Raw genomic sequence first — 17,790 nt, forward strand, 5'->3', positions numbered from 1 at the left:
AGACTGCTGAAGCCTAATAGAAGCTTCAGATAAACTTTAAATGCATTTTTGCACAAAATGACAGTGTGGACACACTGGATTTTGGTCTCCATCACTTACACTGAAAGCACATTTGAAGGGATCTTTTAATAGCCAGTATGAACAGGAGGAAAAGATTACAGCAAGGAAAAGCTCTTTCATTGTTCATATGGGCAACTCACTGTTGTTTTAAAATAGACTAAAATATTTGTGAACCCATCCTTGAATCTGAAATGAATAAAAATTGTTTGTTTGCTTATGCCTCGACTGTTTTCTCTACCTGAAATAACCACGCCGTACTTTAGATTTACCTTAAGACTTTAAACTGATATTAATCATCCCATGAAATATAAAAAAATGAAAACTTGATAACAAATCCTACACATTAGTCCCTCTGAACAGTAGTTGAACCCTACTGACCTGTCTGCCTGGATCCTCCTGAGTCCAAAGAGCACTGCCAAATCAGCCAACTCTTTAGCCTTGTATGTAAAGTTTGGAGTCTTTGCGTAATGCAGACTGTTATCACAACTGCATTCAAACTTTTAGGAGGCAAATTATTATACTTTTATATCATTAAATCATTGATGTGCTGAGAAATTATCCAAAACATTTTATTTATGAAATGCTTTTCTTTCTTTGTTTTTTTAATTGATCTGAAAGAATAACTTAAATATTTTTGAATCAGTATCTAAAGCAGAGGGTGAAGCAACCATTCATTTTTGTGTAATCACAAAACACAAAAGTCAAGCTAGTATTATGTTAAAAAATGTGAACCTACACTCTCTGCTGGCTGAATTCAGAAGCAAAAAAGCAAACGAAAAACAGCATTCATTTTATTATATATTAGTAACAGTATGACTATTTTAATACATATTTTACCACACATAAAGCACATTGCTTTGTTTTTAATAAAGTTGTTGTGGGTGGTGATATAAATGGACAGACGACTGGTTACAAGTAATGCAACATTTTTTAAACATATAAATGACAGATGTATGTTGTTCTATCAAATTCAAACTCTGTCACAAATAAAGATCTTACAGAGACAGGAGAAGAAAGAAAATATACTCATGAAAATATACGGTTGTGTGTGAAACAACAGGCTTCCCTGTGATGTTGAAAAGCTTTAACCTGTACATCGGGGTTGAGAAAGAGTCACTGCGTCCAAGGTGGCCAGTTCACAAAGGTATTTCTTGTTTCCAACCACATCAAAACCTCTTTCACTCTCTCACCCACACACAACTCTGAATAACCCATGTAAGTAGACCAAGACCTCACTGAATAAAAGCTAAACTAACATCCGGATTGGATAAAGTGTTTAGTCTACAACCATCTTCAATACCCAAAACATTTCCCAGTTTCTACAGACAATTTGAGATTCATCAGAGGTGGTCACCTTTCAAACACTTGAGGAAATAACTACAAACATAACCCTTGAAAGAGGGGAAAGAACCTTGCACAATGAATTAATTTTTGAAAGTAGTACTCACTCATACTAACGACTCAATAGACATAAATTTATTCATTATCTATACACGTAATAGTTGCATCAAGGCTAGTTCTAACAATACAAGTAAGCTTCTTTATTAATGTGACTGCAGGTATTTCAGGAAAATATTCCTATTCTTCCATAAAGATGACACTTAAAGTATTTTTACAAAATGGTATCTCATAAATAGAAATATGGCCTTAAATAAGGTTGCCCTTTACTCCATTTTCTCTTTTTAATGGCTTGAATGAATAACATTTAACTTCATGAACATTTAACAATGAAACTGAAATCTTGAACGTAAACCCCCTGCAGGATTATCTCTCCTCCAAAGCTCTCCAAAGCTCGGTTGATGAACAAATAGTTTCTAAATAATTATGAATATACAACACTCAGCTGCCCTCCAGTGGTATCCTTGTATTCTAGTCATGACAGTAGATTGAAATACTGTAGGAGACAGAAAAAGAGTCACAAGATGTATATATGTGGTAAATTTTTGTGGTGAAACATTGTGTTTAGCAGTGAGTACAGGTATAAATTCAGGGAAGCCATGGGAACATTCACCCTGTTTTGATGCATTTATTTGTCAGAAGTCACAAGAGGACTGACAGATAATTGGCTAAGATCTAATGACCACACTTCATCAAGGAGAAAGATTCAAGCACCCCTGTCGGTGAAGTCAAACACCCTGCTTATGTGCAATGAATTCAGCCCAAGCAAGAGGTGTGTCCAGATCTATTATAGTTAATATTTGTCCTTTATTTCACATACAGTACACACAGGAATGATAATGAAATAAATTAAAATTCTCTGCAGTGTATCTTGGTGATGTGTGCTTTGAATCTTGAAGTGAGATACTCAGTCATTCAGCTGTGCTGTTAACCAGTATTTTAATTCCTCTCTATCCTGACACATCCAGAGTTTTCTTATGTACATTTAAATTTGTTTGTTTCCATTTTTACTGAAGGTGCTGCTGGACATGGTTTGTCAGTGTGACTGGATGGCCAGAGTTTGCCCTTCTCTTGAATACAACACACCCACAGCTTTGTGTGTTTGCCCTTGCATCTGTAAATCTACATTATCTAGTAACAAAAAATGATTGATGCAAAGAGACTTCCAGAAATTATAAGTATATGAAGGAGAGATTCAAACATGCTATGAGGTGCAATAGGGAATCATCATGGAAGAAGGGTAAAAGTCTTTCTGGATCAAAGCAATTCAAATTATATCATATTCATAAGACAATATTAAAATCAGATTTTTGGGGGGTAAGGGAAAGCATAGACTTCCTTGTTGGTCATTTAATTTTTCTGGGTAAATTCAAATAAGATGGCACTTTTTGTAAAGAACAATGGAATAGAATAATGTATTAACTATGTGCGCTATTCATAAATGACTGTAATGTTGTCAAAACATTATTTGGTACTTCAACAGTAGTTATCTCTTAACACTTTTTTTTTTAATTAAAAAAAATAAAATGTTAAAATGCCTCAAAGGGCAGTATATAGAAGGTTGTATAATGCTGCCTTTTCCTCTATTTTCTTTATGTTGTGTGTTTTATGTTTTTAATTGATGTAGCACTTTTTGATTTACTACAAATGAAAAGTGTGGTACAAATTAAATGTATTATTATTATTATTAGTAGTAGTAGTATTAGTAATAGTAGTAGTAGTATTACTACTAGGACTAGTACTACTACTACTACTATTTATTTATTATTTTTTTTCAACTATTAGTTCATTGGAGTAAAGTAAAATGTACATCTTTAAACAAAAAAGCACTCTGAGGAATCTACCGGATGTGACGTATAGATATGACGTCCCACTTTATAGGCGTGGCTCTGAGAAAGCAGCCAATAAACGACGAGTGCTTGTTTCACAACATTCCAATCGGTCCCGCCTTATTTTTTTCCCACCCGCATTCCATGAAGTCCCGCCTTACTCTACCTCTGATTGGCTAGTACTCGTTGCCTTCGTTGGTCAGATTGGTTAGATTTAGATATGAGGAGAGAGATGATTGGATTAGACTAAGGAAATCAAGGTCAGAGCCAATCAGAGGTAGAAAAGGGGCGGGTCTTCCCAGAATGCGGGTGGGAAAAAGATAACGCATCTGTCACACACAGTTCTCCTCCTATGTGTGTGTGCGTGTGTGTGTGGACTGTGACACGTAACTTTGTCCGATTCATTGACGTGACCAGGCAGGACACCCCACCTGGGTCCGGAGGAGCAGACAGAAGGGATCTTTCTGACTGTCCCGAACCTAAATCCGGGTTTATTTTGAACGTCTTCTAGCATGGAGACGAGAGACGCTGTTGCAGGTGAGGTTCATGTTAGCAGCGAGCGTCAGTGTGACGATGTGTTGTTGTTTAGCCGATGTAATTACCAGTTAGACCTGCATTTAACCACGGATAAGCTGTTATTTAAACCAAAACCGTGCTGGCTGTGTAAATAATTGCTGGATGTTTTTTCGAATTCATGCAGGGGTCCTCAGGATTTCCAACTAAAGCACATAAAAACTCATATTATGTAAGTTAATGCCATGCTCATTAACATAAAAGTAAATTGTATATCTGTGTTCAACCTCTAGGTGCTATTGTGGGCACTGATGGAGAGGAACAAACTGCAAAAAAGGATGCAGTTCCTAAAAAAGACAAACCACAGACCAAAAGCAGGATGGAGCAGATCTTTGGGTTCAAGAAGGAGGACCTGACCTCCTGGCATAGTCTGGTGGCCCTTTTGAACCGCCCTACTGATCCCGCATCCATCGGCATCTTCCGCTGCTTGTTTGGTACGTTAAAGTCCCCCTCCACTCAAAAACATGTTTTTCTCCTTGTTGCAGTTGAATGCTTGAGCTTCACTATGCAGAATGATGTGTGTGCAGAATTTGACGTTAGAAAACTGTTATCACATTCATCTGCAGGAGACAGAAAGTTTCCCTGTGCTTAGTGAAAATCTGATTTTAAGCAGCAGTCCTATGAGCATGATTTGATATCACAACTAAATTGGAAGTCAATCCTGGTTCAATATTCAGCTTACGCAAGTGTGATATAGGAACTTGAAGCCTCCAGTGCACAAACACTGAGAATGGATTTTACAGTGAACAAGGAGATATTTTGTGTCCAGCAGTTTAACTTCTGAAATGAAATCTATTTGTATATTTATGGAAATTTTAATGAGGGAGAAGAAGTAAATGCCATTTTAAGGACTTTAACAAGATATCTTGAACTTTTTTTGAAGAAAAACCATATCAGACACACATAACTGCTCCAAGCAGAGTATTTTTGTATGTCTTAATACATGTCTGGGGGGGATCTTTAAGATGACATTTGCCTTTTCCATTAACTGATTCTGATTTATTTTGCAATGTGTGTGCGTCCCCTTCACTTTATGTGTCTTTCATGCAGGTTTGCTGATGGTTATCGACATCACGCAGGAACGTGGCCTCAGTCACCTGGACTACAAGTACCTGGATGGTGCCCCTGTGTGCCGCTTTCCCCTCTTCAATTTCTTACAGCCGCTGCCCATGGATTGGATGTACCTGGTGTATGTGGTGATGTTCCTCGGTGGGTCACACTTGTTGTAATATTTAGAAGCTGATGTGCAAAAGATTACAGGTTGGAAGGTTCACAGCTCTGTGTTGACTGACACTCTGTGAAGAAAGCCCCCTCCCCCTTCTTTTTGAGTCTAAGCTTAAGCCTTTTATTGGAGACAGTCTCCGCGGGGCGGCTGTCTATGGTAAAAGATGAAAGCACATGTACCAGACCTGCAATTTTCCAGTTTTTCTTCTCCTCCAAGCCAAATAACTGATTTCCACACCTGTAGCTGAAGTAAGAGAGCGAACAGGCAGCAGAACACGATGATAATCAAAGTAAATCAATACAAAATCATTAGGGCTGCAAACCACATACTTTACAAAGTGAACACATCGATGTGGATAATCCATGTTCTACTAGTTTTCTCAATACTTCCAGTATTGAGCCAACATTTGTTCATAAAAATTAGTTTTGCATGGCAGCGCGTCTTTATATTGATTCCACACCAGGGACGTATTTCAATACTACTTATTTTTAGGGTGGATTTTTCATATCACTGACATTTCTAAAGCTGAAGCCAGTTTGTTTTGTATATAGTACTTTAGTGCTCCATTTGTATGATATTTGTCACATTACAATTTAGATTATTTACAGCTGCATAAATTATGATACATGAAAAGATGGACACAAATCTAATTTTAAGAATTTTGTGCAACTGTCTTGATTTTGCCTTCATTTAAAGGTGCTCTCCAACAAACTTAGTATTGCACTTCTATAAAGTCGGAGTTTTTGCAAATGACCGAACAGTCAAAGGCAAAGCAGCATGGCAAGTTTGGCTCAAGCTATAAAAGGCGACTGGATCCTACATTTCCCATAATGCAACCAATAGCATCTTTTCATTAGACCCTCTGTGCCTGGTACAAGCACATGACTGTCAAACTCCACAACTCCATTTTCATATGCAGGCTTTTTCTTTTATAAATTTGTTCTCCAAACAGAGATTAAAAGGTTATTTTGACAATAGATTTCACCTGCTTAGTCTGTGGACTAGTAAACAGACATTTATGTGTGAAATAAAATAATTCATAGTAACAAAAACTGTTAATGTTATCATAACTGAACTTTGTGCATATATGTCTCTCATTGAAGGCTCCTTGGGCATCATGCTCGGCTGTTTCTACCGTCTCTCCTGCCTCATGTTCATTTCGACATACTGGTACATCTTCTTTCTGGACAAAACGGCCTGGAATAATCACTCTTACCTCTATGGCCTCATTGGATTTCAGCTCACACTCATGGATGCCAACAGATACTGGTGAGATAATGTTTGTCTGTCTGTAGGTACCTGTGCATTTCTGTCTGTACATGTGAGCGTAAGAGACATTTATGCCTTTTTGTCCATTGTAGGTCAGTCGATGGATTGCGGAGACCTTCTATAAGAAACGCTCATGTGCCGCTGTGGAATTACACTCTGCTGAGGACACAGGTTTGTGCATAAAGGACTTTTTCAGACAAGCATATACGTTTTTTCTAATCTAATCTAATGATATCTATGTTTGTTGTTCCTCACAGATATTTATAGTGTACTTCATTGCTGGAATTAAAAAGCTGGATGCTGATTGGGTGGAGGGATATTCCATGTCATACTTGGCACACCACTGGCTTTTTGATCCTTTCAAGTAGGTATCAGTTAGCAGCTCGGTCCAAAACATCACTGTCTGTCGTATCTCAATACTCCGGCTCTGATCTTGCTGTACCCCACATTATTTTTCAGAGTGATTCTCCCAGTGGAGTTAGTAAGTCTGTTGGTGGTGCACGGAGGCGGTCTTATTCTGGATCTCACTGCCGGCTACCTGCTGTTTTTTGATGCCACGCGACCTTATGCATTTTTCTTTGTCTCCTATTTCCACTGTATGAACTCTCAGCTCTTCAGCATCGGTGAGTCTGTTGCTTCGCTTCACTAAAAACATCTTTCATCTTTATTTTATCAGCTGCCATTAATACTTTTAATTATGCCTTTCATTTGTTGGGTGTCATTTATTTCTATCTCAATGAGGATGCTGATACTCCACAGGGATGTTTTCCTACACAATGCTGGCTACCAGCCCTCTCTTCTGTTATCCCGACTGGCCGAGAAGATTCTTTGCTCGTTTCCCAGCATTCCTCAGGGTAGTCCTGCCAATCACGTCGCCAGACGCTCAGCCCAGCACCTCCTGTGTTTACCCTGAGACCCACAGCACCCGTCCTGAACGCCAGGAGACCCCACCTGTTGCCAAACCTTCCAAACTGAGACTGAGGCACAAGTTGCGAGCCATTTTTGCTATCCTCTACATAATTGAGCAATTCTTCCTGCCGTACTCCCACTTTATCACAAAGGTAACTCCACCAGGGGTTAAATTTCTCAGGCACCATGCCTGATTTCAGACATAGATCTTTTTTTTCCTTTTCAGGCTCACAAATCTTTTCTTGCTTTAATCCCTGCTCTGCCTCCCATGTTTTGTCAGCGTAAAACAGATTGTACAGCTACATGTTCAAAGAACTGTTTATCAAAGCGTTGCATAAATTTCATCTGGTAGTTCTCAGAGAGGTTGTACTTTGCTTTCAACAAAAGCCTTATCAACCCTCTCTGACTCACCACACAGATAGTTGCTCAATCAGATAGTTGCTAGTCAACAGCAAACAGCAGCTCAGACCTGTGTTGTCAGCAGGAGAGTGAGAGCTCTGCAGAACAAGACACTCATCTTCCTGCCTTTGATATGAACACACTGCATTGTTCTCTCGGTTATTTATGAATTTAAAATCTTGGTTTACAGACTTGACAAAAACTGGTGAAAAGGTTAGAAATCATTAACAATGGAATTATCCTAATATTTTGTTTTCATCCAGGGTTACAACAACTGGACCAATGGCTTATACGGCTACTCGTGGGACATGATGGTTCACTCCCGCAGCCATCAGCATGTTAAGATCACCTACAAAGATGGAAAAACTGGAGAAATTGGATACCTGAACCCAGGGGTGAGTTACAGGAGAAACACAGATAATGTGTTTATCTCATTAACTCTATCTATTCAGCTTGTCTTAACAGTTTATCAGTGCAGTGTAGACAACATATACAAGAGTCACATTGCTATATTTGTCACATAATGAAGTAAAATTGTTACTTTTGTCTGATTAAAAGAAATGTGAAATGAGTAATAATGACAGAAATGGCTAAGTTTCAAATGACTTAGCTGCAGGCTATTACATTTATACTTTTTACTTATCACTGTTATCTCTATTTGATTGTGAATTCGCTTAACCAAATTTCAATAAAGTACTTTTTATATTTTATATGTACTGTAGGTGTTCACACAAAGTCGTCGGTGGAAAGACCACGGAGACATGCTGAAGCAGTACGCCACATGCCTCAATCAGTTCCTGCCTCGCTATAATATCTCTGATCCTGAAATCTACTTTGACATCTGGGTGTCCATAAATGAACGTTTCCAGCAAAGGTATGAGAGGCTTTTGCGTGAGAAAAAGAAGCTATTAATGCTTTTTTTTCCTCAGATGTATCAAAATGTGAATGTTGTAAAAAAATCATAATGAACTAACAGTCAGAGTGTTGCTCTTCTCTAAGGATCTTTGATCCCCGTGTGGACATTGTGAAGGCTGATTGGTCACCGTTTCAACAAAACGCATGGCTGATGCCTCTTCTGGTCGACCTCTCGCCTTGGAGGACCAAGTTCCAAGAGATTGAGGGCAGTTTGGACAATCAGACTGAGATCGTCTTTATTGCTGATTTCCCAGGTTACACACGTCTCCTTCTCCTATCTTTCATTTAGAGGGAAAAGTCTGTTTAGTTGTGTGTTTAGTTAGTTGTTTTCTCTACCTTTCCCAATCCATGGTGCTGCATTTATACTAACTGAGAACATGTTATCCTTTAGGTCTCCACTTAGAAAACTTTGTGAGTGAAGATCTGGGCAACACCAGCATCCATGTGTTGCAGGGTCAGGTGAAAGTTGAGGTAGTGGAGGAGAAAAAGAACTACACTCTGCAGCCTGGGGAGCAGATAAAGGTACAGAAACACACTATTATCACCGTTAACATTATACTGTTTCACCTGGACACACTTAAGCATTTACCACAATGTGCATGTGTTTAGGTACCTGCTGGGGCCTACCATAAGGTCTACACGGTGTCTGAAAACCCCTCTTGCTACATGTACGTCTACGTCAACACTACAGAGGCGGTGCTACTGCAGAACTTCACCAAACTGTATGAGCTGCAGGAGCGTGTTCGCAATGGGACAGGTGAAACCTTGTTCATTATTTTAATGCATTTTAGTGGGTTATTATTACATTTTTATTATTTGTGTGCATTAGTCTCAGTGTCTTATCAGCTTGTCATCTGTAGAGCACTTTAAATTGCAACTTGTAGGAAAGGTGCTATATATAAATAAAGTTTGATTGATTGATGGATTGTTAATGTCAGACAGTTAACACAAAATAACAGCAATGAGATTTTTCTTAAAGCAAAGATTGTTGAGGAACTCAAAAAAAAAAAAGAATCAGATTGACTGTAGTCTCATCCCACAGAAACTGAGCCTCTTCCTCCTGAGCTGCAGCCTATTATTGCTGCAGACGATGATGAAGCAGCGGAGGTCAACGCCACTGACCCGGTTGTGCGGCTGTTCCTGAAGAGGCAGCGCCGCATGAAGGAAGTGAAGAAACGCAGGGAGGCAGGCGTACTGGAGCGACTGGAACGCTTTGCTGTGAAAAAGTACTACACGATACGGAGGGGGTGAGTGTTGTCCTTTTTGATCTTCTTTAACCAACATTAATCTGTGAATGCACTACACTCGTTAACATCATCCCCTTTTTCTTGAAGATTCTTGATGACAGCCATTGCAATGCGAAACCTGGCTGTGGGTCTGCCTCCGCTGGAGCAGCTGACAAGGGAAGTTGCCTTCGCCAACATGAAAGAACCTCAGACGGAAGCCAACCAGGACGAGCGGCTCAAAGATGAAGTCGGCCACGGAGAACTTTAAAGCTGTTGCTGGGACCAAAGATGCCGTTACTGTCGCCTCCAAGTGCTGCATCACACATTCCAGATGTGTGTGTGTGTGTGTGTGTGTTATTACTACTGGACTGTTACTACACGGGGACATTGCTACCCAGTAATCAAAGGATTTTTTAATTTTTTATGCATCTGAAATGTTTGGCACTTCAGATTATTTCCAAATGCAAAGTCAGTATTTTGTTATAGTTTTTTTTTTAAATTTGAATTTATGCAGAGGACACATTTATCATAGTGGCAGCAAAACCAGAATACTGTATATTAACAAGTGCACTGCTTCACTGTGCAAGATTACATTTCCTGTTCAATTTTGCCTCAGAGTTTTATAATTGCAATGATGGCTGGGTGACATCACTACACAGCAATATTTAACTTTAACAGTAAAATAAAAATCCATCAAAAATGAAAGATTTTAAAGTCTGCATTATAGAACAAAGGACTGTATTTTAAATGTTAAGCCATGAGGCATTAATGCAGTTTGTTTGGTGAGACAAGGTGAAAACATGACTTAATGATGAATTGTTTGTTTTTATGGGGCCAGATTTTAGTGACAATACTGACATGAACAGGATCCGGTTGGTTGGTCGATGACGACTCCTTCTGTTGGTAAATTCTCAGTTAATTGCTCGGCTTTAATTCTCAATAATTGTGGCTCAGCAGTAGAAGCAGATTTATAAATATCCAGTATATGAGGAGGTATACTCTGCTTTCAAAGAGTTTTCTGTTCTGTGCTTTTATGCCCTATAATGTGAGAAAAACTGACAGCTTGTCAATCGACGGCTTTTTGTCATTTTTATAATAAAGAACTTGTGTTAATGAACTTGATAAAATCAACTTTCAGTGTGACGAAGGAGGTTTGTGGAAATAATGAATTTTATTAGTGTCAGTATTTTTACACATCGCCCATCCTGAAGTGCTACAGTAGCCTTCCAGTGTTGACATTATGGCACATAAATGACACTTTTCACATAATCAGAGCACAAACATTACAATGTTACACTGTATAAATACATATAAATCTACAAGATGAATCTCTAGGAAATAATTTACTTTGTTAAAACATAAATTGTGATCTGTTTAGTGGAAGTTAATTGCTCAGAATTAATTTTACACTGTACAAATTACGCAGTTGACACTGTGCTGTAGTGGAGGTCCAGTTACATTAAGAGATGGTGAATCCAAATGTAGGTCAGACAACTGTTGTGTCATCAAGTACTGTCCAAAAAAGTGACGTGCAACATCGTGTTTCACAGAGTGTTCACAACAATGGGTGGTTTGTAGCTTCACAGACATTCATTTACAAGGAACAACATAAAGACAATTTTGTATTTTTTTTTCCATATTGCACAGTATTTGACTAGTTGTAAGTCTTCTGCATCACCGCCTCCCGTTTTACAAGTGCTCCGTAAAACTAAACACACTTTGCATCCCTTTATATGATGAGTGACTATTCCTCTAATCACCATAACTGAAAAACTGGCCTTCTATATAAACATAAGTGTAAATTCAACATTAAATGTAACATCACTGGTATTAGTGTTACGTACTGGCCCTAACAAGTGTTATCAGAAGCCTTTTTCCTGCTCCCATACAAAACCAACACAATCCAGATTATTTTCATGCACAAATTGGAGCCTAAATGTGAAAATCTACTCACACCTTCAGCTACCAAGCATGTGTGTGAAGTCAGTGGTGTGAGATGAAGACAATACTGAACTGTAGAAGGGAACAGGCTGGTGTTAACAATAATAAGAGGGATTTCTGCTTTAATTTCATGATTACTAAAGTCTTTTCCCCCCTTTCTTTACTGACTTTCTTTATCCTGTAGTGTGCAGTTCAAACCTTTCAATCAATTCAAATAGGCTGTTCTTTACGGCTCATCATTGCATCTCTCACTCATGTCATACATGAAGAGGAAGTTTAGAAGGAGGACAAAATGCAAGTGAAGGAAACAAAGAGGCATTAATGAGAAAAGGAGCTCACCCTAACTCTCTTTTAATTGCTCGTTCAACATCAATTTCCTATCAATGCGATGACACTAAACGTGTCTTTCCGCGCTCGCAGGTTGTGTAACATATTTCTGTCTGTCCTGGTTTAATTTCAAATTGGCTTTCTGCACTAAACTTCCAGTTAATCACCAAACTGAGCTGCTCCTCCAAAAGCTCCACACAGAGCTCGCTAGCACTGCTGCGGCTGATAAAAGAGGTCCACATCACTGCCGCAACCTATTTATAAAACTCAATGTATCATTTCCACCCAAACATTCTGTCACCTCCACCAGTATGCAAATCTTCAGTCCCTAAAAATTCATCCACGTTGTCCTGCCACAACCCTCAGCTGACTCCCTGCGGCTGCTCAGAACAAATTCAAAAACCACAGTGCTGGTGTTACAAAGGGAGTGGCACCTCCCTGTTTGCAGCTCCAGCTCTCCGCTTTGTCCTAGCAAGCCAAAAACGCTCCTCTGTCTCTGGCAAACTAACCTCCAATCCAGCTGACATCAGCATTTCCCTCCTGGCACCCCAGAGCTGGAGTGTCCTTAATTAAACTCTTTCAAAAAAACATTTCTCCCCACTTTGATCAGCCTCTTATTTCTAGTTCCAGTTGATCCTGAATGTTAATTTCACCGATTACTTTCCTAAGAAACAAGGAAAGTACAAGTTAAGATAATTTATTAGAATGTATTAAGCTCTATAATTTCTGAAAATAATATTGATTATGCCATCTTTACTTGATTATTTTCTAATGCTTCAAAATATTGTTCACTCAAGCTATTTTCTCAGGAGAATTAAGCAAATTCATTGAAATATGGGTAAATATGGTGCATTAATAACAATTGATGGTAATGTGTGGTCTACTGGGTATAAGGACAACGGAAAACTGTGGTATCAGTGATATTGTTGAGCCAGCAGGCATCCTTTCTTTCTATATTTTTAAGTAATGGATTTTTGTTGTATGCTTTGGGGAATGAGGTTCAGTGTATCTTCACATGTCCTTCCAGAAGCACACCTAAAATTGTGTGAAATATGAAGCATCCGTTTGTAGTGACGTTCCCTCAGATTGCAGCTCTACCTTGGCTGAAGATCTGGGTAGAAAACTCCATGTACCACGCCTTCAATCACAACATTTGAAAATGCGTCTGCAAGTAATGAAGACAAGAGGTAAAAAGAACAAAGAAGGACCTTTTGCTGTGGATATTTGCATAGTAATTTTACAATCTATTTATGGTAAATACTTAACTTTTTGAACTTTGATACTATGATTGTGTATTTAAAAGGAAAGACGTCTGGACTCACCGTGTGCAGATGGCAGCAGGTAGGGGTCTCTCAGAAAGAGCAAGACTGGCTGATGTGAAAGTTTACTGAAAAGAGTCAAAAAAAAAAAAAAAAAAAAAGCAGAGGTCAAAAGGTTTGTGGGCGGCTTCATGCAGCAAATAATGAACAGAATGATGAGAAGTAGGTGGTGTCACTGAGTTCAAGTGCAGAGCAAACAGTGACTCATGTTTTAACTGGTTAAAGTGCAGAAGGAGAATCTGACCTTCTTCTTCTTTAGTCATTAAGTTTTTAAAATATCTACCAGAAACAAAACAGCTCACCTCGATTCCTCTGATTCTGTGTCAAATGACCTTAAAGAAGAAAAACAAAAGGTCAAACCACAAGCCTTCCAGTAGTCTGGGAACTAACTTTACTAGCCTACAGAATGTTTTTTAAAAGAAAGACTTAAAGACTTTATAGAAAGTCTGCATATTCAACTCACCCACAGCTTTCTGTTTTTGGCACTGACGGAAAATGGCGGATATTCAGGAAATCCAGGAATATTTTTGGAAGAACCTCATTTTCCATAATTATAGTCTGACAAAAGACACAAAACAAAAGCAAATTGCAATGTTTGCTTGAAGCAGTGGTACTGTGCTACAGAGCTCTGCATGACCTTCATTTTTCCTCAACAGTTTGAATTTTTACCCTCCTTATATCTGCACTGTAGCTTCTATGTTCATTTTGAGACAAAATATGTATTTGGTAGAAGAAGAAAGACTGTTGCATGATGCTGACTTCATGTAGGTTAATAAATGAACAATGCCTGTGGGTGGAGTGAAGGTGTGTCAGAGTACCTGCAGGTAGAGCTCCAGACCTTGCCTCCTCTGCTCTAGGACTTTAGGAACCCAGTTTCTTACATGTTTCGAAGGGATCTCAGGCGGCTTTATGCTCTTCTTTAGCTGGAAGGGGTTTTGAAATATCATTCAAAAACATACATGGCAGATTGAACTAACAAAAAGCATAAGAATGTAACATGTGTTAGCTTTGGTATCTTTCAAGTGTCTGTTCTGGTGGTCAAATTAAGTTTGCTAGTAAAGACACTGAAGTTTTATTTGAAAAAAACACACACTATTGACTGCAGATACCAGCATCTAGTCTTGTAAAAATTAATTAAAAGAGGAAGAGGAACTTATTTGTGGCTACAAAAAACTGTTTCTGGTTAACCAGTATGAGGCTCATTAACAGTTTATTTGCTGCTGTGATTTCCTCTGCATGACTACACGTCTCTGAATGTTGCAAAATGATGGCAAATTGCTCTACCAGTGCAGTTAGGGCTGCAACTAATGACTACTTTCATTATCAATTAACCTAAGAATCATTTTTGGATTGACTGATTAATGGTTTAGCCTATAAAATGTAAGAAATCAAGGATGAAATCAAGAGCCAAAGGTGTCATCTTCCGTTGGCCTAATGAGTCAGAACCACAGACAATAAGCCCAAATTGATTAATTCAATCATGATATGAGAAAAGCTGCAAATCCTCACATTGAAGCAGCATTTTCATTTGATATATTACTTAAAATAATTAATTCATTAATCCTTTTTCACATTGAAGGGCAACTGAAACTCAACTATCAGTAAGAAAAAGTATCAAATATGGTTTAATGTGAATGTTTTACAGATTTAAAGCGTTCACTCACTTGAACTCATGATAAAAGAAAACACTCAACACCAATGAATGATAAAATCATAAAAGTTGATGGTGCACTAAATCTCACCATTTTATGCAAAGCGTGGAATTCACTGTAGCGTTTCTCAACAGCATGTTGTCTGCCATTCATCAGCACGTCAATTTTAAAGACCTGAAAGAAAGAAAACAGTCAGCGCAACTTGTTAAGAGTCAGTTGACGGAAATTGTGATATATCACCAGTATCCATCAGCCAAAAATGACTCCTCCCAGTGCACCAGTTAAACGATTTTATGCTGGACAGTGCGTGAGTGTCGGACCAACTGACTGTCATTTACTGTCTATGTCAGCTAGTTACCAAGAGGAACCATCTGGCTGCTGTAGTAGAAAAAACAACTTGATCTGTCAGAATTACTGTTAACATCCCGAAACAGACCCGTCTACTTCCCCCCGCTCAGCTGGACTCTTCCCTAAAAATGGCAGATTTACTGCATGCATGTAGCCGTTCTCGCCAGCATTATGAGAAAGGGGAAATTCACTCTTTAATGACGGCAGCACTGTTAATGCAATTCTGAACTGGCAGCATAAATGCAAAGTACATCTGCCCCAGCAAGTAAAAATTATTATCAACACCTGGAACGGCTCAGAGAGCGTTAAATAAGACAATTCAGAGCTATAAAATGTTGTTGTCACTGTGGAAAAAACAGAAAAAGACCGTGAAAAAAGTCCACAAGAGACCAACTGATGATGAAAAAATATTGTAAACTGTTGGGTGACGAAGGCAGCGTTTCATTCATCTCAAAGGTGTCGGTTGGGATTGAGGTCACAGCTCTGTGTAGGCTAATCAAGCTTCTCTACACCAAACTCAGGAAACCATTTCTTCCACAAAGTAGGAAGTACACTAGAGTCTACAGTAGTGGTTCCCAACCTGGGGGTCAGGACCCCTCAAGAAGGGTCCCCGGATGATTAAAACTTGTTACTTGATTAAAACTTCTGTTACTTTTTTCTTGTGAAATGCAGATAGTTTCACCTTTTAGGACTTCTAAAAACAGGATAAAGATATACATATTTGAAAGGAAAAGCTCAACATTTTGGTAAATACACCTGCTGAGAGTTAGATGAGAACACTGATACTACAGCTGAAACAATTAATGGATTAGTCAATCGACAGAAAATTAATCAGCAACTATTTTGGTAATCAAATAATTGTTTTTTTGGTCATTTTTTAAAGTAAGAACACTCAACATAGTCTGGTTGCAGCTTTTCCAATGTGATGACTTTAAGCTTTTCTGTGTCATACATGACAGTAAACTGAATATCTTTGGATTGTTTATCAGACAAAACAAGACATCACTGTGACCGCTAAGAAATTATATCAGGCATTTTCACTTTTTTTTTTGACATTTTACATACAAAACAATTGGCCAAGAAAATAAACAGCAGATTAATCGATAATGAAAACAATTGTTTATTGCAGTCCAGAAGATACCCTGAGACTAACTCATATAGAAAACCTTCATTACAAACTTAAAAGACAGCCTAACAAAAATAAGCTTCTGAATGCATTATGGGAAATGTAGGATCCGGTGTTTTGGGACTAAGAGTCAGGATATCTCAGCCTCTGCTGCTTCTATTTTGACCATTTCTCTTCTAAATAGGTTTCTATAATCTTCCAACTTGTAAAAGAAGAGCAAATCTAAACTGCTGGTGTGCCCCTTTAAAGGGATGATGAGTTTATAAGATTCAGTAACGCTTACTATGAGGTCCCCAAATGCATTGATGTCATAAAGCTTAATTTAAATCAGTCTTTATTTGTATCAGACAGCTGGGGATCCTCTGACCTGGTGGGCTGGGTGGGTTGTTTTTCCAGGCAGAGTGTCTCTTTAATCAGACACAAATACAGAAGTCATCGTGTAACATCAACGCGACGTTAAATTAAACTGTCACATTTCAAGTATTTGCTTAATTGCCCTTTACTTTCTTTAAGTTCACATTTAAATGTTTACAATGTTTAAAATCAAGGTGAATTCAGGGTTGATTTGCGTCTGATCTTAAACGGTCGACAACCAAACAAACACCTTTACATTTAAATGAGCTGTGACACTTTTACGCGGCTTTGATATGTTGAACGGACGATCGTTTCATTTGCAGGATACAAAAATAAAAAACTGATGACAGCAGCAGAGACGACACAGACACAGAGGTGGTCACTGAGCAGCTTACCGTGTATCCTCTCTCGATCGAGTTGTTCTCTGAACGAAACGAGGGGATCGACACTCTGACCGGATGCATCTTGACTTAATGTAACGTAATGTTTTGGGTTTTTTTTTTAGTAATTATTGAGCCTACGGCACTCACACACGCGCGCACACACACACATACACACTCACTCACTCACACTGCTGGTGGTTTACTCCAGTTTCTCTGGCAGCCAGATAAAAATCACTAGATTCAAACCAGCTGCACAAAGTCTCGGTGGTTCCCTCCAGCGGAGCGGAGGACGCAGCAAATCCTCAACACTGAAGGGATTTTATGATTGATGTTAATGTTGTGCAACAAAGAACCCAGAAAACAGGAAACCTTTAGTGAAACCTTTAGAGAAGTGAACTGAACGTTACTTTTTTGCAACCTTTTTGTTCCTAGAACGTTCTTTAAAGGTAAAATGGTTCTAAACGGTTCCTTGAAGGTTTTGGTGAAACCTAAAATCTGGGGACTGTTCCCTGAAGGTTATTTTTATAAAACCTTTAC

At 38.6% G+C, this 17,790-nt stretch overlaps 2 protein-coding genes across 4 annotated transcripts; one reads left to right on the forward strand and one right to left on the reverse strand.

Annotated features, from left to right (window-relative positions):
- Nucleotides 1-3,606: 3,606 nt before the first annotated feature.
- Nucleotides 3,607-10,934, forward strand: ggcx (gamma-glutamyl carboxylase). Its single transcript, XM_042395584.1, has 15 exons — nt 3,607-3,824; nt 4,094-4,294; nt 4,911-5,069; nt 6,189-6,354; nt 6,447-6,525; nt 6,612-6,718; nt 6,814-6,977; nt 7,114-7,415; nt 7,926-8,057; nt 8,385-8,536; nt 8,662-8,831; nt 8,969-9,099; nt 9,187-9,334; nt 9,620-9,824; nt 9,912-10,934. Exons 1-15 carry the CDS (start codon nt 3,800-3,802, stop codon nt 10,069-10,071), a joined length of 2,301 nt encoding a protein of 766 aa, XP_042251518.1. The 5' UTR covers nt 3,607-3,799; the 3' UTR covers nt 10,072-10,934.
- A 21-nt stretch (nt 10,935-10,955) lies between these two features.
- Nucleotides 10,956-17,510, reverse strand: snx24 (sorting nexin 24). 3 transcript variants are annotated; one of them, XR_006092616.1, is made up of 8 exons: nt 17,266-17,503; nt 15,133-15,216; nt 14,209-14,313; nt 13,854-13,948; nt 13,693-13,722; nt 13,394-13,458; nt 13,107-13,236; nt 10,956-12,735 (listed from the first exon to the last, which is right to left on the reverse strand). XR_006092616.1 is itself a non-coding variant. In XM_042395585.1 (8 exons), the coding sequence occupies exons 1-8, from the start codon at nt 17,332-17,334 to the stop codon at nt 12,678-12,680; spliced, it is 573 nt and encodes a 190-aa protein (XP_042251519.1). In that variant the 5' UTR covers nt 17,335-17,510; the 3' UTR covers nt 10,956-12,677. The 3 variants fall into 3 exon arrangements, 2 of the variants coding, with proteins under 2 accessions (XP_042251519.1, XP_042251520.1); XM_042395585.1 differs by having other exon boundaries at nt 13,170-13,236; nt 17,266-17,510; XM_042395586.1 differs by having other exon boundaries at nt 10,956-13,236; nt 17,266-17,501.
- Nucleotides 17,511-17,790: the final 280 nt, after the last annotated feature.

The sequence above is a fragment of the Thunnus maccoyii genome, chromosome 19 (assembly GCF_910596095.1).
Source record: "Thunnus maccoyii chromosome 19, fThuMac1.1, whole genome shotgun sequence".
Taxonomy (NCBI): domain Eukaryota; kingdom Metazoa; phylum Chordata; class Actinopteri; order Scombriformes; family Scombridae; genus Thunnus; species Thunnus maccoyii.